At 38.2% G+C, this 21786-nt stretch overlaps 2 protein-coding genes and 1 long non-coding RNA gene across 4 annotated transcripts; 2 read left to right on the forward strand and 1 right to left on the reverse strand.

The window, feature by feature from the left end:
• The first annotated feature begins 10081 nt into the window (after window positions 1-10081).
• On the forward strand, window positions 10082-11564 carry LOC110755619 (uncharacterized protein At4g26485-like). Its single transcript, XM_021956847.2, has 3 exons — window positions 10082-10294; window positions 10463-10667; window positions 11220-11564. Exons 1-3 carry the CDS (start codon window positions 10144-10146, stop codon window positions 11551-11553), a joined length of 690 nt encoding a protein of 229 aa, XP_021812539.1. The 5' UTR covers window positions 10082-10143; the 3' UTR covers window positions 11554-11564.
• A 1271-nt stretch (window positions 11565-12835) lies between these two features.
• Window positions 12836-14494, forward strand: LOC110755608 (uncharacterized protein At4g26485-like). 2 transcript variants are annotated; one of them, XM_021956836.2, is made up of 3 exons: window positions 12836-13211; window positions 13310-13514; window positions 13943-14494. In XM_021956836.2, exons 1-3 carry the CDS (start codon window positions 13022-13024, stop codon window positions 14301-14303), a joined length of 756 nt encoding a protein of 251 aa, XP_021812528.1. In that variant the 5' UTR covers window positions 12836-13021; the 3' UTR covers window positions 14304-14494. The 2 variants fall into 2 exon arrangements, with proteins under 2 accessions (XP_021812528.1, XP_021812527.1); XM_021956835.2 differs by having other exon boundaries at window positions 13934-14493.
• A 1935-nt stretch (window positions 14495-16429) lies between these two features.
• On the reverse strand, window positions 16430-19066 carry LOC148295966 (uncharacterized). Its single transcript, XR_015834309.1, has 2 exons — window positions 17569-19066; window positions 16430-17039 (listed from the first exon to the last, which is right to left on the reverse strand). It is a non-coding gene; the product is annotated as an uncharacterized LOC148295966 (long non-coding RNA).
• Between the last annotated feature and the right edge of the window lie 2720 nt (window positions 19067-21786).

Raw genomic sequence — 21786 nt, forward strand, 5'->3', positions numbered from 1 at the left:
GCTTCTGCAGGTCCGCCACCAGAGCTTTCAGGACCGCCACCTCCTCACTCAGTGCCCCGCACTCTCGTGTTCTCGCCAGTAGGCGCATGCCCAAATTTGTGGCCGAGACCGCGTTGAGCACGGTTAGATTGTGGGACTCGTCCACTGCCATCTGGTCAGACCTCTGCGCCACATGCAGGTGATCTGCAACTGTCAGTCTGCTGACAGTCATGCCCTCCGGCATTACTGCCCTTCGCGGCACCACCTCAGAGAAGTTTGAGGCCGAGCCATGGTGGTATGAGGAGTTTGGGAAGATCGGGTTTGGAGGAGCCCTTATCTGGGAATTTGGTGGTGCTAGTGACAGCTCAAGGTTGAGATCATCAAGGTGAGTACATGTGGATGCCATTGTTTTGTCTTTGGATGTTTTTGATGGTTTTCCTTGAGTTTGCAGAAAGAATTGCAGGGTACTCTTCCGCTTGCAGAGGCGTGGCTTAAATAGACATATGCAGATGAGAGGGAGAGCCAACGCCATTTCGGATTTCCCGGGCATGCTCGACCTAATCGCTTCAAGGGGGAGCACATTAACTTTCACTTTACTTTTCTTTTTTCCGTGTTTTTCTAGTGTTTTGTGTTTTTGCCTTTCCCTTTCGGCTATCACCTTTGTCTTATTTTAGTTAGGGAAGTGTGTTTTCCCTTTCGGCTGTCGTCTTTGTTTTGTTTGGGAAGTGTGCTTCTTTTTCTTTTCCAACTTCATTTCTTTTATTTCTGACAATCAAAAAAAAAAAAAAAAAAAAAAAAAAAAAAAAAAAAAAACAACAAACAAATACACGGAAAGGGCAAAGACAACCAGGCACACCACTAATACATTAGAAATTATTCTTTCACAGTGCTCGGTGTCTCGGCCATTGGACCTTTGAGTTTAGCCCTATGGCTATCCTCTTCCGGGGCTTCACGCACAGCCTCTTGGGGCTCATCACTCGAGCTCCCAAAGATCGCACTCTTAGCTTGAGCATACCTACTCTCGCGATCGGTTTTCTTGCGTTTACCCGGTTGGTCCAGGTCCTCCAGCTGCTTTCTCATGTCATGGGCGTAAACACTTACCATCTTTGAGAGATTTTGGTTCTCTTCCCGCAACGCCTCTAGCTGGTGTCGATTCACCTCCACTATCCTTGCCCTTTCCCTTTTTAAACTTTTAATAATACTCTGGCACTCTTCCACCATACTTCGCTCCGCCGCCAACTGACCTCTTAGCACCTCCACTTCATGGGACTTCGCAAGTAGGCGATGACCCACACTTGCGACTGTTGCGGTGCTTTGCACGCTTAGTGCCAGAGCATCGCTCACGACCCGGTTGTCATCCCTTGATCCCAGCACCCGTATATCCTTGGGAGTTACTAGATTTCTAGCAACTCCAAGGGCAACATCGTTGTCCAGCAGTATCGAGTCATTCACTGTCACGTGCCCCCGTGCAGAGGCAAAGTAGGGCATCCACACTGGTGCCACTGCTTGGCCCCGAGTCTGAGTCGGTGGAGCTAGGTTGAGATCCAACGAGAATGGGTAGGAAGACGCCATTTCAACTCTTACTTTCTTTTGTCTTTCTTTTCTCTTTTGTGTGTTTCTGAGTTTGTGTGTTCTTCCCCAACTCTTTCTCTTCTTCTTTTATAGAGTTAGTTTTTACGTAACCCTAGCCACTGCGCTTCTGCGTTTTGCGCGGCCCTTACGGCCTATCCCCTTAGGTCACCTCACCTGGTCCCCAACCCCTTTAATTACAGTTCCGCCTTTCAGCGCTTTTGAGAAACGAAAGTCGTCACACCTTCCTATGAAGCCAATAATTCTGGCTTGGGACCGAGAGAGAGACCGCTGCTTGTCGACACGTCTCTCACTTTGTTTCCCGTGACTCACAGGTGCCGAGACTTCAGGGCCCACTTTTTCTATCTTACTGAGTCCTCGCTCTTTGTGCTTCTGACTTGGTTTCTCTGTTTTTTTTATTTTTATTTATTTACTTTCTTCGCTTTTGGGCTTTCGTTTGGGTTGGGCTTTCATTTGGTTTGTGCGTTTCTTTGGGTTGGATTTCTGCATGTGTAAGACTGTTGTTAGGGCTTACTGTTTTATTTGTTTCTGTTTGGATTCGTTTTTGTTTTTGTTTTTGCGACCGTGTTGTAGTTGTTTTTCGTGTTTGTTCTTGTATTTACTTGCTTTATTCCCTTTAATTCTTGTTATAACGTTGTTGGTGCCTGAATTCTTTAACATTGAGGACAATGTTTGTTTCTAAGTTTGGGAAGGGATAGCAAGTCTTTTTCGTTTCACTTAAATTCTTACTTTCTTTTATTTTGTTTTCTTTTCTGTTTTGAGTCTTTTTTGTTCTTAAGTCACTTTCCGGACATATATGATGAGATTGTGATGAATGTTTAAATGACTTGATTGAAAATGCTTTAAAAAAAAAAAAATAATAATTTGTTATTCACTAAATGGCATCGTTCTAGCATGATATGTTTGAAACCCTCTACGCACTTGCCATTTGTTTCATAATTCTCTAGTTGAGGGACTTGCATGATCCAAAGAATTGTATCAAGCATGAATTAGACTTGTATAACCATATAATGTGAGCTTTGAGCCTTGTGCTTCAATTCATGAGTGTTATACACATATTCTTACTTTTCTTGTCATCTGAGTTGTTGTCTGATCTCATTATTCATTGATTTGGTTGAGCACTTAAAAGTTACTCATTCTTGTGCAATTTGATTACATGACATTTGAGAAATGATATTAAGGCCCTCTTTGGACCGTTTGTGCCTTTCAAGCTAACCTTATGCATGCTTAAGCATGATTTTCCATTGTTAACCACCTTGAGCCTATATGTATGCCTTTTCTTTCAAGTAACCAATTATTACTTCTAGCCTTAGCCTGAAAAACAAGAATTCACCTTTCTAAGGAACTCGTGAGCTTTAATTTAGATGTGTTTTTTCATGCTAAGTTTGGGAAGGGTTATTACATTCTTTAAAAATAAAAAAAAAATTAAAAAAAGAGTACTTCACTCAAAGGGTGAAAGATGAGAGAAAAGTTGTGGTTATTTGGCAATGGATTCAAATTTAAATTCCATGTCTCTTGGTTGGCCTCAAAATAAATAAATTGATGGTTGTTCAAATGGAAGGAAGGAGTGTGATTCGTAATTAGTGGAGGTATAAGGCTTTGTGGTCTATTTGATCACCAAAAAAAAAATGAGTGAAAATCTCAAGCGTGATGTTTCAAAGTCTTTTAGTCAACGATTATATGCTCTTACATTGTGAGTTCCTTGGACTTTGTTGTATCCATATCCTTCATTTCTTACTCACCTTACACCCTTAGCCCCATTACAACCTATAATAAAGACCTAAATTGATCCTAAATGTCATGTGGTTGATTTGCACACATTTTTCAGCTTTTAAGTGTTTAGCATCCTTCTTGAGATCATATTCATGCATGTTTTTCATCTTGCTAATTTTGAGTTAAGTCCCGTATGGTTTAACTCTATTCTCATATTTATTATTGAGTGATGCATTGTAACCCTCTTCCGAGTGATTCATTTGTGAGAGGACAACTTTGGTGAGATTTGAAGTTACATTTGTGCTTGGTATGATTTTTGAAGTTGTGTGAAAACTGAAATTGGAGAATGAGTTCCATTTGGCCATCACACTACTACACTTGAGCATGTTGTGTTATGAATTTTGCCGCCTTGTGAATAATGTGTAAACTGAGTTTTTCTTGTGAAAACTTTTGAGTCGTTTGCATGAGTTGCTCTCTCCTTAGAAAGTGTTCGGAAAGTTTTGTTTCGAGTCTTGTTTTAATTTCTGTTTTGCTCGAGGACTAGCAAAAGATAAGTTTGGGAAGTTTGTTCGGTTCATTTTTACACATGATTTTTCATGTTATTCACCCACTATTTTGAGTTAGTTCTTGACATTTTATAGCTTTTTACTTCTTTTTTGTGTTTTAATAGGTTTTACCTTGGTTTGTATGAAAATGAGCTAAAAGTGCATTATTTGATATAAATTCTGTTTTTGTTCATTTTCGTAGGTCAACTTCGTGGCCTTGGATCAGCATGTTCCGGTCCTTGGATGAGGTGATGATCTTCATAAGACTTGTTCCAATGGATGTTAACTACAACATATCCAAATTTGAGCTCCATTGGACAAGTATTGCCTATCCAACCAATCCAGCATGTTACCACAGCTCTGGAAATCCGGATTTGGCCAGCTTTTACCTCCTTTGTGTCATCTTAATTTCTTGTTACCATAACTCTTGGTAACAAGGAATTACCTTTGCAAATGAGATATTTTCTGAAGCTTTTGGCATCTTTGTGAAGTCAAGGCTTCATCATGGCAAAGGGGACAAGGGCAAAGGCTTTAACTAAAGTATGAGTTTTATATTATATTTGTGAGCTGGAAATTGATGGGCAATGGAAAGTTAATTGCAATCTGAAGTGGGAGAGGTTTTGAACGTGGGTAGCCAGGCTATTCAATGATTCTACACCATTGAGAGCAGATTTTTGGAGAGCTTGGAGCTAGGAGAAAGCCAAGGTGCAGCCAAGAAAAGTGGAGAAGAAGACTTCCACCATTGATGATCTTGAAGCTTTCATCATTTTCTGAAAATCTGTAAACTCTTTCTAATTTCATTTTGAGTTTGTATTTGAAATAAGTATGAGCAACTAAACTCCATAGCTAGGGCTTAGGTTGAAGCCCTAAACATGATTACCTTTTTGTTTTGATGCTTGAGTGTATGAATTTCTAGATATTGTTGATGAATTCCAATTCACCAAATTAATCTATCCTTGATGTATGTTCTTCTTTGATTGATCACCTTTGAAAGCATGCTTCTTGAGATTGTTGGGATTATGTGTATCCTCATGTTATCCTAAGCAATAAATGGATGAAGTAAGAATCATCCATGTGAATTGGTTTCTTGAATACCTAATGTAAACACCATGCTATTAGGATTCTTGTGATGTTCATATTCTCTTTGAACTTAATGGGTTCTCCTTGTAATTGAATCGAAGTACGAACCATACCTAGGTTCGGTTATGAGGAGGGCACAAGTATTGTAGCACGAACCATGCACTTTACGTATATTAGAGAGAATCAATGCGTCTTGAGCCACGACCCATGGTCTTGATTGCGAACATCTTCATCAACACGTTTAGAGTTCATTACTTGAGTATTCATGAACTTGGGTAGAATTGTTTAGGGTGGATTCCGAAACCCTAGTGTTTGTTACATTTTGATTTCACATCTTGATAATTCATCTCCGCCATTCTCATTTAATTTAAAAGTCCATTTACTTTCATGCAATAGAAATAGGTTACTTCAAACAAATCAAACCCCCCCCCCCCCAATGTGTGTGTGAGTTGCGTGTTTGACACGTTACGTGTCTTTGTTACTAAATTCTATTTGTTTCCGTAATTGTTTTGGACTTTTGGTCCACGTGGTGTTCTTCCATTTTCTGTGCTGAATTCAACCGTATAAAGAACGTGAATTTTGGACGTACGGTTGGAAAGTTATAGGCAAAACACTGGATAGAGGTTGAAACTGGAAAAACAGAGAAAACGACTCTGCCCAAGAACGACCGGTCGCCAGTGTCTCACGACCGGTCGCTCAGCACACAATTCTGAAGTTTCGACTCTGTACTAAAACGACCGGTCGCTTTTACCTCACGACCGGTCGCCAGACAAAAAAACGACCGGTCGCTCTTAACAAACGACCGGTCGCTGGTCACTGTTCACAGCACAATTCTTTTTTTTGTTTTGTTTTGTTTGTTTCTTTTATATTTCTTTTTAGTTTCAAATTTTCATTTGTGCATTGTGGTGTGTTAGTTAAGTGTTCTTTTTGTACTCGAATTAGAACTTATAGACAACCGACAAGTTCTTCGTGGGATCGACCCCGTACTTATACAATCTATACTTCGATAGATTCGTGCACTTGCGGGTATTTTTAATTGGTTGTTTGCACATTAATTTGTGTCCTTTTAGGAATGCAACAACCACCAGGATGTAACTTCACTCGTGACAAAGGGAATCAAGTTTGCAAGCTCAAAAAGTCATTGTATGGGTTAAAGCAGTCTCCCAGGGCATGGTTTGGTAGATTCACTAAATCCATGAAGTTTTTTGGATATACACAGAGTAATGCGGATCACACTTTGTTCCTGAAGCGTGATGGAAAGAAACTTACCGCACTGATTGTTTATGTGGATGACATAGTTGTGACTGGAAACGACACAGGAGAGCAATTGAAACTACAGAAGTACTTGTCTCAGGAATTTGAGATGAAGGATTTAGGTGATCTGAAGTACTTTCTTGGAATTGAAGTAGCAAGGTCCGCAAATGGTATATTTCTGTCACAGAGGAAATATGTATTGGATCTACTTGTTGAAACAGGATTGCTTGGATGTAAGTGTTAGAAATGTGCCCTAAGAGCCAATACATTTGATGTAATCTCCTTAGAATACATTTCGTATATGATATATAAAGGGCAAACTTAATTTGTTATCTTTTACATCGTGTAAAGAAACAAATGTCCAGGGTATGCTGAATAAGAGATAAAGTAATCTAAAGAAGATTAGATTCATGAGACCTTTAATCTCTAATTGTAGTATCCCAAAATGTTCCTAATCATAGGTTATCAAATGGGCATTGATAAACCGTCAAGATTAGCGCATATTATGTATGCTCAATTGGGAGGATGGTTAGTCTCAAACCATTTGTGTAGTTGACACTAATACAAGTATGTGGGTGCTCATTAGTGAATGAGTACACTGAACGCGATCAACCGTAGTTCTCATATGGAGTATTTATCTACATGTCAAATGAGAACTCATAGTTGCAATAATGCAAATTAGTCCCAAGACCTGAGGCATCATGGTTGTCTTGTGATGCGTTATTGATCTTTGATAGCTCTTAAAGGCAAGCCGTAAAAGATTTGTCTTAAGTGTTGTTGGGATCTCTTAATTCATCATAGGGGCATGTGAATGTACAATAAGGAATCTCTACTTTCGATAAAGAAGGAGAATGTTTCAAGATGTGATTCAGTAAATCTTTGGCCAAAGTATTTTGAGCTTGATTTAGAAAGTTGTTCTTATTCATGTTCTTTTGAATCACATGAGGTTATAAATCATATTAGGGGTTTGACATAAACAATCCGTACCCTAATAATATGATTTGAAACATTGTATAAGAGAAGGATCGTATTGCATTGCAATTCCAACTGAATAGGTTCTTCATCTATTCTGGTTAGCTTGGGTAGCCTTGATATATTGCTAGATGTCACTCTTGGCTTGTGGAAGTCCTAGGATTGATTGTGATCGATCCAAATAAAGGAAGAATTAAAAAGGGGTTTTAATTCCAGTTGGTTAGAAAGAGTTCTAATATTTTCCCACTGCCTTGCTAATTAGAACCTAATGGATCGCACACCTTAAATGGTTAACTTTGAGTAATACAAATGAGAATGAGGAAATCAATTTGATTGATTTGATGTGGATGATTTACTACGTGTAAAAACGTATTTGGGCCTCGATAATAGTTAGAGGGAAGCCCAAATGGTTGGGTATCAAGCCCAAGGGCTTAAGACACCTAAATATTATGGTTTAAGTGTCATAAGGCCCAATTTTGGAAGCCCAATGGGATTTGGCCGAAAATGGTTAAGTGAATGTGTATGGGAATTGTTTCCATAAGCTCATTAACACACAAACACAATCCAACATCAACCAAATAGGTTTGGGAGATCAAAGAGAGAAAAATGATAGTTTTCAAGAGTGAAACACTTTCATCTTTCAAAGTGGTTTAGATTGAAACCAATCTTGAGAATCTTGCACTAGCATCCAAGTATTCTCAAGATACTTCTTCTCATCTCAAGGTTCCATTGGTGTGGAGACTTAGAGGCCATATACTTTTGTGGCTCACATGGAGGAGAAAGATCAAGGAGCAAAGATCAAAGATCAAAGAGGAGATCAACAAAGAGGAAATCATCAAGAGAAGACCAAACACAAATTGGTTCATATAATTGCTTCAAGGGTAATTAGATCTTATCCTTTCTCTTGAATTTTCATTTATGAAAAACATATCAATGTTCATGGCTTAAGATACTTGGAAGAAAGTTTTGTTTTTGAATTTAAACAACCACCTTAGACTTCCGCTGCGATTAATTTGATTAAATGCATGTTTAATATTCAAATGAACTTTGGAAAAATATTTTGAAATTTCCTACAGTAAGCCTGCTGACACACCAATCGAGATGAATCACAAGTTGTGTGAAGGTATGGATCAAGAACCAACCAATAAGGAACAGTACCAACGCCTTGTTGGAAGGTTAATATATTTAGCCCACACAAGATTAGATATTGCATATGCTGTGAGTGTGGTTAGTCAGTTTATGCATTCACCCAGTGTGTCTCATAGGAATGCAGTTGATCGAATCTTAAGGTATTTAAAATTAGCCCCTGGAAAAGGATTAATGTTCTTAAAAAATAGAGATCTTGAAGTTGTGGGATATACAGATGATGATTGGGCTGGATCCATTACTGACAGACGCTCTACTTCAGGCTACTTCACCTTCGTGGGAGGTAATCTAGTCACTTGGCGGAGTAAAAAACAAAATGTGGTTTCTCGGTCTAGTGCAGAAGCAGAGTATCGAGGAATGGCTCATGGAGTTTGTGAATTGCTATGGATCAGAAGACTCTTGACAGAACTGGGTTTCAAGCCAGGAAAGCCAATGGAGTTGCATTGTGACAACAAGTCAGCGATTGATATTGCCCATAATCCAGTTCAACATGATCGAACCAAACATGTTGAGGTGGATAGACATTTTATCAAAGAAAAAATTGAGAAGAAGATCATCCGCCTACCATTCGTAAGATCAGAAGATCAATTAGCTGATAACTTAACCAAAGCTGTTTGTAGCAGAGTGTTTTATGACTCACTTACCAAGTTGGGCATTGGTGACGTATATGCACCAACTTGAGGAGGAGTGTTGACGTGAGTCTCCTAATTAATCAAGGAGAATTATTTCCTTGATTAATTAAGGGATTTACTTTCCCATTCCATTTAGTTGACAAATCTGTGTATAATTAGGAGATACTTTCCTAATTCCTGATAGTATCTTATTCCTTGTAAAGCACTCTGTAAACCTATATATATACCTCCTTATGGAGAAGAATAAAATATCTGAACATATTGAAAACCCGTATTCATATTTTAGCAATATCGGCATATGTACACACATTTTTAATTTTTCTTAATACATGCAATATTGGAGAGGGGAGAATCGAACATAGGATATCAAGTGCAAAAATAAATGCCTTAATCACTTAAGCTACAAGTATCTTGCCCGCCCCCCCGTTCCCCCCCACCCCCCATTCTCTCTCCCCCAATCTTGTTCTGACGATGTTAAACTTTTATAACTTAATTGTTAATGTGTAGTAACAAAATTCCTTCTAGATGAATTAAATTAAGAACTTCACTCTACTTTAATTACTCCTCGAAAATTACCTGCAAAATAGTAACAATCAATTGGATAAACACTGGTATGGTGTTGGTCAAGAGCTCTCCGATGCTTAAGTAAGCAAAAATATCTCAAGGAGATGTGTGTTTTTCATGAAAGCTACAGGAGGATTTTCGAATTGATCACCCTTTTTGTGTATTCCTTGGCTATAAATAGGGGAATTATCTTGTAGCCATCTTTGGAATTATTAAGGGCCCTTTATTTAAAGAGATAGATGAGAGTATGGAAATTGAATGTAATCAGCTTTCCATTATAGCTAATTAAATGAGAATTTAATCAACATAATTAATGTGATCTAGGACAAGTTTGACATTTATTTGCATTTCCACTTGAGGTCATTAGAGTGGTCGTGAAATTATTTGCTCCCACAAATGGATCAAAACTATAACGAGAGAAACTACTAACTTTAAATAAGGACTAAAGTGAAAATCGAGTCAGACAACAATGACCATAACATAATTTGACTTTTTTTCCAGAACAAATTGCAGCCCAAGAGGCCCAAAGCCCAACAATGTCTCCTCTCAAGTGTATAGCTGCTCTTCTTTAAAGGTGTGAGCTTTTTTTCCCTTGCTCGTGAGAGAGTGCTTTGGGGTCTCATCTCATGTAAGCACGTTTGAGCAGAAACCTTTCATCAGAATCAGAAATGGGTCGTGGTAGGGAGAGATGGATCAAACACTACAGTAGCGCACAAGAGATATTGCTGGTTGGTGAAGGAGACTTTTCATTCTCTGCTTGTTTAGCTCGAGCATTTGGCTCTGCTCGCAACATGGTAGCAACTTCTCTCGAATCTCAAGGTACATTTTTCAAAAACACAGCTTTTATGTTCATGGGTACTCTTTAAGATGTGACCAATAAATCTTTGTTCATTTTCAGCGCTACCCCTGTTTTTTGGTGAACCATTTTTGGGGTTTCTTTATTTTTTGTTTTTCAGTGATTAATTTGATGAAAGATTCAATTTTTAGGTTCTTTAAGGGCCAAACATAGGAGCTGTTTATCACACTTGAGTGGCTTGAAGAGGAGAGAGTGCTTGGTGTTGCATGATGTTGATGTGTATGAGATTGACCTCCATCCCGCTCTGCAATGGAGGAAATTTGATGTCATCATCTTCAACTTTCCTCATGCAGGCCATTTCCCCTGGCTACGTGAAAGAAACCCTCAGCTCATTCAGTAAGTGACCCTAAATTATTTAACTAGAACAAATAATTAGTAGTTAGTTGTACACAGATGTCAACCCTAACAGTTTGTTTTGATTGGATTGCATTTGTATGAGATTTGTGCAGCTTAAGTTTCTTAATTACCCTTTCCAGGAATGAATGATTATGAATGCTCAACATTTTTCTACCACACAAGTCCCTCTTTTATATTCTTTTGGAAAATCATCAACATCCAGATCTATCAACAAAACCAGTGATGAATTCATTGTTATGTATGAACTGGTGGAGAATTTGACATTTTATTGAAGAAGAGAGGTGGAGAATTTGACATTTTATTGAAGAAGAGGTGGAGAATTTTATTTGATTGGTATCATATCCAAGGATGCTATATTTTCCCAATTGTCTTATCAAGTGTTTCATGGCTAATCAATGTTATTCAATGCAGTGGTGAAGCTGCAGGCCTATAATTAGTTACATAATTATTCGCTACCATATAGTATTCTGAATTAGTTACTTAGTTTCCCTACCTTGGGGGCTAATTGATTTGGGCGTTGAATGGAAGCAGAATGCACAAGAACTTGTTGAAAGCCTTCTTCGAAAATGCCCGTGGGATGCTGAGGGAAGGCGGGGAAGTTCAAGTTGCAACCAGAGATGACTACCCATATAACAGATGCCCGTGGGATGCAGAGGAAGCAGGCCTGGTTTTGATGGAGAAAGTGTGGTTCAAAAAATGGGACTACCCTGGGTACCAGAACAAGAGAGGGGGCGACATCAAGAGCAACAAAACGTTTCGTCTCAGAAATTGTTTCACCTTCAAATTTGCACTGCAACAATATGAGTATGACTGTACTTGTGATGAAATGTCTGTTTGCAGCGATGACCATTATATGATTATGTGATGTGTTTGGTAGTAGTAGTGTCCTTTTTGTTGTGCGGAAGCGGATTGCATAGGGTGGACAATACGGAACCGTTGAAACAACAAGACAAATATGAAAATAGCAAAATCCAAGAGACACAAGGATTTATACTAGTTCGGCCCGTATGTAGCCTACATTCAGTTCGAAGATGGCAAGAACTTCCACTAGTATCCCAAACAAAGGAGATTAAACACTCTCACCTAATTTAGGAATTACAGAGTTTAACTCTCACAACCCAAATCCCAAATACACCCAAATCACTCACACACAGATACCAAAAGAGAAAGAGAGGCTACAAATATATGAAGAACACTTATAAACAAAGAAGTTCTTCACATCACCATCTCTTCCTCATGCAAAAGGTGCAGCAGCAAAGACATCATGGTGCATACGGCTTGCCCCATGGCAAGAGCACTCTCTCACCTATTGTGCTCACCAAAACTGCCCACAGATAACTCTCTGCCAAGCCTTCATTATATAACAAAGAACTTGGACCAACAGCCGCATGAGCACCTCCAAAGTCCTCCACAAAACAAGGGACATTAATGCACCGAAATAACTCAACCACCAGCATTGAAAAGAAACCAGCCGCTCCTCATCTGCTGCCAATAAAGTCCCTAATTAGGCATAGCTCTAGTTGGCATCTCAAAGAACCCAAGAGCCAAAAGTAGTAGCAACAATACAAAGTTTATTCTACTTTTCTCTTTTCTCTCTCTAAAGCTCACGGCTGCCACTCCTAATTTTGCAATCAATATGATTGCCCCATAGCCCAAGTGGCTAAATAAATATGGTAGCCAATCCGTGAATTAAGGGACAAACTTGCTTTTCCCATTTTCAGGTTGCTTCACATGGCTTTTGTTCCCTTCTTTTTGACAAAGGCTGACTTGAACCAACATTCCCTTCCTTTGATAGCTTTGCCCACGTGCTGCATGTCTTCCTTTTGTACTTTTTGTTAATATGAAATTCTATCAACAAAAAACTGTTCCTTTGCTTTCGGCAAATGCATGAGAAAGGAAAGAATAATCTCTTCCTTTCTTCAACACTTTTGAAGCAGAAGGTGGTGGTGATGCATTAGGCCTTAAAAAATAAGATTAAATCAGCAAAAGTTAAAAATTTAAAATTTTACCCATACTCACCTCCACCTACCCTTACCTCAGTCGCCACTCTAGTTTTTTTTTTTGTTTTTTTTTTGTTTTTTATAAATTCCATTAGTTTTTCAAACTTTTAACAAATAAAAATATTCTCAAACTTTTAACAAATAAAAATATTCTCAAACTTTTCATCTTCTTGTCTCCCTCCTCCTCCTGCACTACTCTTCATCACAAGATACTTTTCGTCTTCTCTCTTTATTTATTTTGTTGGAAACTACCATCTGTATTGAAAGCCTTCATTTAAGCACAGTCCCTTTAGCTCTCTCAGTGCTATTATATAAAGTGAAATAAGTCATTCCATGAGAATACAGTATTTGCAGAAACTTGAGTTTAAATCAATAATGGGTGAGAAAAACAGACAAATAGGACACTACTCTAGCTCTCAAAAGATCTTGTTGGTTGGAGAGGGAGACTTCTCATTTTCTGCTTGTTTGGCTCGAGCTTTTCGCTCTGCCGCAAACATGGTGGCTACCACTCTTGAATCTGAAGGTACATTTTTCAGATATACCCTGTTTTTAATTTTCTTCTTTTGTTTCACATTAGCTAATTAATTTAATCAATGTAAATTTCTTTTTTTTGAATTTCAGATACTTTATGGACGGAACATTGGAGCAGTGAGGCACATTTGGAAGAGTTGGAGAGAAGAGGATGCTTGGTGTTATATGAAGTTGATGTGTATGAAATGCACCAGCATCCCACCCTTATGCGCATGAAGTTTGATATTATCATCTTCAACTTTCCTCATGCAGGCCATTACTCTTGGCTATGCGAAAGAGACGATGAGCTCATACAGTAAGTGACCAAGTTGATCAAATTTGTCACAATTGCTTTCATATAACCGAAAGCTTTCATTTCCAATTATCTTGTCATATATATTGCACGGTTAATCAATTTTGTTTAATCTAATGGCGGCTTCGTTTAAGCTCTTTATTAATTTTTCATATGCTATACATGTATTATACACATATATATATCTTGTTTTGGTGGGTCGGTTTGCACTGGATTGGAATTGAGTCTAAGCTAGTACTTATGAGCTTCGTCACTCTAAATGGGACTTCTAATATACAATATGTTGGTATGTTGTCCCAACATTTATAAGTTTGCTAAATAGCGATTAGGACATTAGTATCCAGACCGAGCCACTAAACGAGGTTAGTTACTTAATTACTCTGCTCTTTAGTGATCAATTTTGGGGGGTTCTATTGAATTAGAATGCACAGGGATTTGTTGAAAGCATTCTTCAAAAGTGCCCGTGGGATGCTCAGCAAAGGTGGGGAAGTTCATGTTTCACACAGGGATGACTACCCCTACGATCAATGGAAGTTAAAGGAGCTTGCAGAGAAGGCCGGCCTGGTTCTGAAAGAGAAAGTGTGGTTCGAAAAGTCGAACTACCCTGGTTACCACAACAAGAGAGGAGGAGGCATCCAGAGCAACAAAAAGTTTCCTCTCAATGAATGCTACACCTTCAAATTTTCTCTGAAACATGAAACTTCTCATGAATTAAAGCCTGCTTGCAACCAAACAACTAGCACTCTAAGTGATGATATATCAGATGCTTTAAATAGTATGCATTTGAAGTAAAAGGCATGCAAGAACAATTGCGGATCTAGGATTCTCGGGTGGAGGGGGTTACAATGTAAAAGCTTCGAAATTTTTTTAGAAGAAAATAACATTAAAAAAAAACTGAAAAATAGTACTTTCCATCCAAACTTCAATTGTACACTATGAGTTTTCTTTTAAAAACATTGCATTATAGCTTCATAAATCATTTATTTTTTAATAATTTTAGGCACTTTTGTTAATGTATCATCAAAAAGAGAATATCATTTTTTCTAAAGAATAAAATTATAATGTATAGAGACTACAATTATATTTTAAAAAATTAAAATGAAACAAGCCCAACCCCCCACTTTATAAAAGAAAATTAAGAAAAAACAAAAAACAATACCTCCCATTTTCTTTTTCACAGTTGCTTGGGCCTAAAATTGGTGCGCCCAGTCCAAAGTCAAAAGCCCACATCGTTTTTTTGACAGGCCACCTGTTCAGACCTAAAATTGACACACTCAGCCCATCGACGCGCTCAGCCCGTTAAAAAATTAAACAAGCCAAAACGATACACTTGGCCTAGACATTGGAGGCCTGTAAGCAGTCAAAACCAAGAAGAAACCTGGGCCTCGAAAGGAACCTAAATCAAGCTCGAAACCAAAATGGGCTTGGCAGGTTTTAAATTGAAGAAGGAAAAGAGAGGCCCAAAAGAGAAACATACTCACGTGACTTACCTGACTTTGAAAAGTCAAAAATTTCAACTAAGTCACAAAGAGAAGTTACAAGAATTTATGAATACACGCTTGCAGAAAATTTCTCCAGACTTTTACAGGCAAAGAAAGATGAAAATCCTTTTTTATATATATAAATATATATATATATATAGAAAACTCGGCAGACACTATTCTCAAAGGATATGCAGATTGTGTTTTCTAGAAGAAAGAAAAGCAGGAAACAAGGAGTCGCAGAAATGGAAAATCACACTCACCATCATGGTTTGAAAAGCAGTTAGATTGGAAAAAGGAGGTATGACGCCCCATCAAAATACAGGGAAGTGACGGTCTCAGGAAATGATCATTGAGGGCCTAACTGCCAGAAAATGGATAGAACTCCCTTTCTTTTTCTCTTAAAACTAAAGATCTTTTGAGATTGTTTGCCGCCCATTATTAAAAGAATTAAAACTCCCGCTCCCAAAAGCATTTCTTATAAATACAGGAGAGAGTGAACAGAGCACACACATTCAATCAACACAACCAAAAAATCAGTCAAAAGACAAACACTCAAAATGATCACTTGATCTCAGAGAACCTTCAAGCAAATTGAAGCAACCAAAAGCTAGCTAAGCCATAAGAGAAGCCAGCTACAAGTCAAAGCTTTTAGTTTCCAGACTTAAAAGAAAATCAATTAAAACGAGATTTCTCTCGTTACAAATTTGGTTCAGCAAAGCCAAGGCAAGCAGGGTTTGAGTTTTCACAAATACGAAAACCTGAACAAATTTATGGAGAGCCCTGACTAAGCAGCACAGGTACCACAGTACAGCTCCAGCTTAAGTCCAGCCACTTCTGCCCCCTTTCTAGACTGAAGAAGTCCTAGTTCTGCCCATCTAAAAGCCTTCCAGGGCTTGAAATAGATTAAAGCTCTGCCAAACTCCAGCTTTGGTATCGATTTGCAGCTAAAGCCTAGTAGCTGAAGTTGTTGAAAGTCCAGTCTAGCACAGGCATACCCAGTCCAGCCCAGAGCAGAAGTATCTACCCAGACAGAAATGGAAGCACAGCCCTCTTTTTGTCTTTTTATAGTCAATTTTTCCTTTTTGAGCTTTGTAAAAAGGAGTTCTGCCTGAAAGCGTTTCACTCTGTTATCATTTATTCTGGTAAGAACTACCAGTTTTGTACTGGAAAAAATTGTGAAGTCCTCACCAGTCTGAGGCAGGAAAAGAACTTACTTGGGAGATATTCCTCACCCAAATTCACAGTCGCTTGTTCAAAAATCAGTAACTTGGGGTGTAAGTTATTTATTTTTAAAGAAGTCTGCTAGGATTTTCATTGCTAGCAATGGCACGCTTGCACACTAAAGAAAGTTGACTTGTTGACCAGTCAATGGTTTTCAAGACAATGGGGAACTTTACCCTACTGTCACAGGAGACAAATCAAAACGGGTGAACAACAGTTTCACTCTTTGCAACATTCACCCCAATCCTCTCTTCCGTACCTTCTCAACTTTTATAAAAAAAATAAAAATACTACATATAATATAACATGTTTGATGTTGTTGGCGTGCCTACATTCCTCTTCCCATTCCCTGCCACTTAAACTTTTGCTACTTTTAATACTTTTAATATTATAGTTTGAGTTTTTCTATTTAAATCCCACACTTTTCTTTGTTTACCTCAATACTTAAATCATTAAGCTCTTAAGATTTATTATTGTGTAAAAGGACAAAAAAGATCATCTAACTTAATACTTAACCCTAGTACATCTATACACACACCCCACCACTTGTGGATCGTCAATTAAGGTATATAATGTGAGATTATTTCTTGGTTTGGGACTCCTCCCAGAATTATTGAGGATGTTATGCTCAAAGACTTTTATTCGGTCGTGATTGTGTGAGTTATGGGTAAATATTGCTCCAGGGCAGTAGTTCTCCAAGTCTTGGTCACAGGTCTCACATTTCATGCAGGAACCCACTACGACCCCAACTCCTACACGATCACCTACTTTGAATTTCTTCACATTCTTCCTAGTTTTGGTCACAACACTAACAATTTCATTCCTGGAAAATCAATTGAAAAACACACACATGAATGATTTCACTGGAATAATAAAATGATTATTTCTGCTAGGTGCTGCAAAACGCAGAGATACAACAACCAATTCCCACATGAATGCAATTTTTGATAAGATATTTGATCATATGCAGAGGTAAACAAAATCAAAACCATTTTGAAATGCAAATATTTAAAAAAAACACTAATATGCATGTTAAGTTTTTGTGGGGTGTGGGGTGTGAGGTTGATAAGTTTTTTATTTTTATTTTTTTTGTTGGGTGTGTATTTAGAGGTAGTTTGGGAAGATAGTGTGGTTTTCTTAGAAATTGTGAAAATTAGAATTAGAAGTTGGGGTGAACTTAGAATATGGGGTGAACAAAGACAAGTGAGGGTTTAAATAGAAAAACTCTATATTTTTATGTTGTTTTCAAAGCAAACTAGACCTTTAGAAAAGCAAAAAAATTAAAAGACAAAAAAGACAAAAGAGAGTATAGCTCACGACACAACACAAATCAAAGACAGACTCTTTTTTACCCCTCTCCAGTCGAACTCTCTGTCGGTGGTGGCTCTTCTTGCAGTGACTCTTTTGCTCCTCTGGTTTGTGTTGGGGAAACACCGGTTTCCTCCTCGTCACAGCATATCCCGATAAGAAAAATAAATAAATAAACCAACAAGCTCAAGATGACAATGCGTAAATACACGAGAGAACACACCAAGAATTTACGAGGTTCAGCAAAAACCTGCCTGCATTCCCGGACAGTCTGTCAATGAGAATAGTAACCGTACAAAATACATATTGAGTTAAATCAACATAACCCAATATAACACTCGAGTTTTATACCCAAACCCGAGTCTCTGGTACACCCACTCACAGTATTTCCCAAAGCACACTGTCACTTCCCAAAAGATATACCCTCCCTTGAACATTTGATGAACCCAGATAACTCCCAGCTGAAACATCCTCCAGGAGTTTATGGACTGCTTGCTTGCATCTCACAAGCAACCCACTCTCCTTCTCTGTCGTGCTCTCTATTGAACACCATGCTTTCTCACCACAACTCCCTTGTATGTAAACAACACACACACCACCTGAGTTGTTGTTCCCCACTTGATACCCAAGTGAACCCAAGCGAAACCCCTCTTGATTTTGCTGGAGCTCGTGGGACTGCTTGCTTGCATCTCACAAGCAGCCCACTCCCACTTACACTCCCGTAAGCCTCAACTCTCAGTTTGGATTTGACCCACAAGCACACACCGCTTGCATGCCCCACACACTAAATGAATCAGCTGCTGTATATTATAGGCCATTTGCTCAATGTGAAAAGCAAGACTTTTCTCATACTCTACACCAGTGTCGGCAGCCTCAAGTGAAGACCTAAATATGTTCAATTTCAACCACTCATTTAATGCAACATGACTTCCTCCAAAACCAGAACTTGCTGCCCCATTTACTACACCACATGGGAATTTTACCAATGTCAACAGTTTGCAACACAAATTCCCTTTGATCTGCTGTGCCTTGCCTTTCCATTTCTCTATCTTTGTCCAAAATTAAAACTCACCCACCCATTACCATCGCTGTAACCCATCAACCCACCTCTATCTCTCTCTCTCTCTGTGGGGACTTTTGTCGTGCACGTTCGGTGCACTCAAGGGGTCAACAAGCTGCTGGCCAAGGGGTCTGCAACTGCTTGCCTGAGACCTCCACAGCCAAACGCCGGCATCCCAAGGGGTCAATTGACCCCTCTTGTCCCTTGGTGCGTCCACATGAAGTATGTGAGCATTTGAAGTAAAAAGGCATATATTGTATCCTTCCATGTTATAGTTGGTTATTTAAATTTATTTTGCTAAAAATCATCGCCGATCCGATCCACACGTACGTGGATGACTGTGAACTATTGATTAGCGCGAGATCCAGCACCGACGGTAGCAAAGCCCGGGTTTCTAATAGATTCTGGTGCTTAAACTATTTGAAAATGTAATTTTAAAGAGTTGCCCTTGCATGGACGGTGGTTTGTGTTGTCTAGTTTTCATAAAGGTGATATTATATTAGATGCTTTGTTGTTGATGCAAAAGACAGTGGTCTCGAGCATCTCAAAATCTGATTATCTTGTGTTTGAAGAATCAACAAGACCAATAGCAAATAACAAAAACAAACTTAATGGTTGATAAGCCTCAGCCATTTACGTGACACTTATCTGCTTAGGCTAATAGAGTTCTGCTGTATCATGACTTCTGTAAAAGCAAATACAACTCTCGTCTAGAGAGTACGGTTTTGGGACCATAGTTTCAATGGTTACATGACACCATTTTATAGAAGTTTAAAAGATTTTAAAGAAGTTTAAAAGTTTAGGTGTATTCAATCACGATTTTATAGAAGTCTATTCAATTCTTGGTGTATTCAATTCAGACTTTTTAAACTCCATTCAAATTTGGATGTATTCAATCATGACTTTAAAAGACTTCATAAAAGTTTGAGTGTATTCAATCATGACTCTAAAAGACTTAATAAATTTCTAAGTACGGTGTATTCAATTTATATTTTAAATGATTTTAAAAGAGTTATAAAGTTGATGGAGTTTAATTGAATTTAATTGAGTTTGATTGAATTCTACAAACTCCATATAGATTTTGACTGAAATTGTGTATAGATTTTAATTGAGTGTCTTAGAAATTTATTATTGATTTTAATGGAGTTTATAGTGGTGGCGATGGTGGTGATGGCAATGACGGTGGCGATGGTGGTTTGTGGGGGAGGTAGTGGGGGTGGTAGTGGCGGTGGGAGTGAGGTGGTGGAGGTGGAGGTGGCAATGGCAATTATGATGATGATGCTGGCAGTGGTTGTGGTGGTGGTGACGGTGGGGCTGATAGCGGGGGTGGTAGTGGTGGTGGAGGTGGGGGTAAGGGTGGTGGCGATTGCGGCAATGGTGGTGGTGGCGATGGCAGCAATGGTGGTGGAGGTGGCGGCGGTGGCAGTGATGGCGTTGGTGGTAGTGGTGGTGATGGTGGGGGTGATGGTGTGGCTGGTAGTGGGGGCAGCGGTGGATGGTGGTAGTGCTAGGGGGTGGCGGAGATGGCGGTGGTGGTGGCGGCGACAATGACAATGACTGTGGTGGTGGTGGTGGCACGATGATGACTATGGTGATAGTCTTGATAAGATGGTGGTAGTAGAAGTGGTGAAAAATCATATTTTGAGAATAAAATAATATATCTATCAAAATCTCGAGGGGGAAGCAAAGATTTGTCATGGCCTAAAATTAGTCTATTATCAAACGAAATCCACCACTTTTTTGTATTTCCTTTAAAATCAATGAGTTTTTGAATACACCCAAACTTTTATCAAGTCTTTTAAAGTCATGATTGAATACATCCAAATTTGAATGGAGTTTAAAAAGTCTGAATTGAATACACCAAGAATTGAATAGACTTCCATAAAATCGTGATTGAATACACCTAAACTTTTAAACTTCTTTAAAATCTTTTAAAATCTAAATTGAATACACCCCCCTAAGACACTCAATTAAAATCTATACACAATTTCAGTCAAAATCTATATGGAGTTTGTAGAATTCAGTCAAACTCAATTAAACTCCATCAACTTTATAACTCTTTTAAAATCATTTAAAATATAAATTGAATACACCGTACTAAATCATGTTTTAAATCTTAACTTGATTTGTTAAGTGCACAAAATTACACAGAACTAGTATAGAATAATCATTTCAATACATTCGCTAAACGAACCCTAAAATTAATTGAGTACATCCTATGATCTAAGTACACCATAATATTTAAATCAAAATATAAAATTAACTAAATACACCCTATTTAACTACCAAAAATACCCCTAATACACCATATTTAAATAAATTTAAAAACTAATAATACATATTTACAAATGAAATAATTAAAAAGATTTATTTATCAAAATAAAATATTTAAAAAAACCTACCCAATCCCCCACAAGAACTCCATCAGCACTCTGTATGTAATGATTTAAGATTAATGATGGAGCAGGTGTTTCTGGAGTAAATCAAGTTATCCACAAGCTTTCCAGAAGGGCACTACGACCAAATTTATCAATTGTCTTCCTTTCAGATTGTGGGTTGGATTCAACATGCTCTACATGATTTTTCTTGCGTTTACCTAGAGAAGAGTTAGAGCTAGCTCTGTCTTTCTTTTTATGAAACGAAAAGTTGCACGGATTCTTTTCCTCTGCAGATTTAGTGTTGCCTTTCTCCTAAATACCTGCTGCTTTCTCAGATGAACTCTTAGATCAGGCTGCTGAACGTACTTCATTTCCAAATGAAGATTTTTTGAACTTCTCAACTGAAAGAAAAACTGTCTAAATTAATTTTCTCCCCATGATAGGCTTTTGGAGTAGTATTTAGCTCAAGTTTTGCTGATATTTCTCCTATTTGATGATTGTCATTCAACATCCTTGCTTCTTGATGCTCTACTTTGGGGAATACAAGGACTGAAAAATTGACTGGAAAATCTTTTCAATTGACTGGAAATAATTAAAAAGTTTTGCTTGATTAGGGTTGAATATGGTAAGTAGGATGTAGTTATTAAAATTATATTTGTTTCACAATTCAATATATCCTTTTTGGTCATTTTGTATTAGGGTAAATTAGTAATTCAATAAATATTTAGGTAGTAGGGTGTACTCAGTTAATTTTAGGGTTCGTTTAGCAGCACTCATTCCATATCGGTTACCAGTTGTTAGAAGAAGATACTAGATGTTGTTGT

Source organism: Prunus avium, chromosome 3 (assembly GCF_965620075.1).
Source record: "Prunus avium chromosome 3, drPruAviu1.hap1.1, whole genome shotgun sequence".
Lineage (NCBI taxonomy): Eukaryota > Viridiplantae > Streptophyta > Magnoliopsida > Rosales > Rosaceae > Prunus > Prunus avium.

Excerpts from the sequence above, each read along its gene's own strand:
- LOC110755619 (XM_021956847.2), top strand. The coding sequence starts at position 10,144 with ATGGGTCGTGGTAGGGAGAGATGGATCAAACACTACAGTAGCGCACAA. Across the intron at positions 10,295-10,462 it reads AACTTCTCTCGAATCTCAAG|GTTCTTTAAGGGCCAAACAT; the intron begins GTACATTTTTCA and ends TTCAATTTTTAG. Across the intron at positions 10,668-11,219 it reads AGAAACCCTCAGCTCATTCA|AATGCACAAGAACTTGTTGA; the intron begins GTAAGTGACCCT and ends GAATGGAAGCAG.
- LOC110755608 (XM_021956835.2), top strand. The coding sequence starts at position 13,022 with ATGAGAATACAGTATTTGCAGAAACTTGAGTTTAAATCAATAATGGGT. Across the intron at positions 13,212-13,309 it reads TACCACTCTTGAATCTGAAG|ATACTTTATGGACGGAACAT; the intron begins GTACATTTTTCA and ends TTTGAATTTCAG. Across the intron at positions 13,515-13,933 it reads AGAGACGATGAGCTCATACA|AATGCACAGGGATTTGTTGA; the intron begins GTAAGTGACCAA and ends CTATTGAATTAG.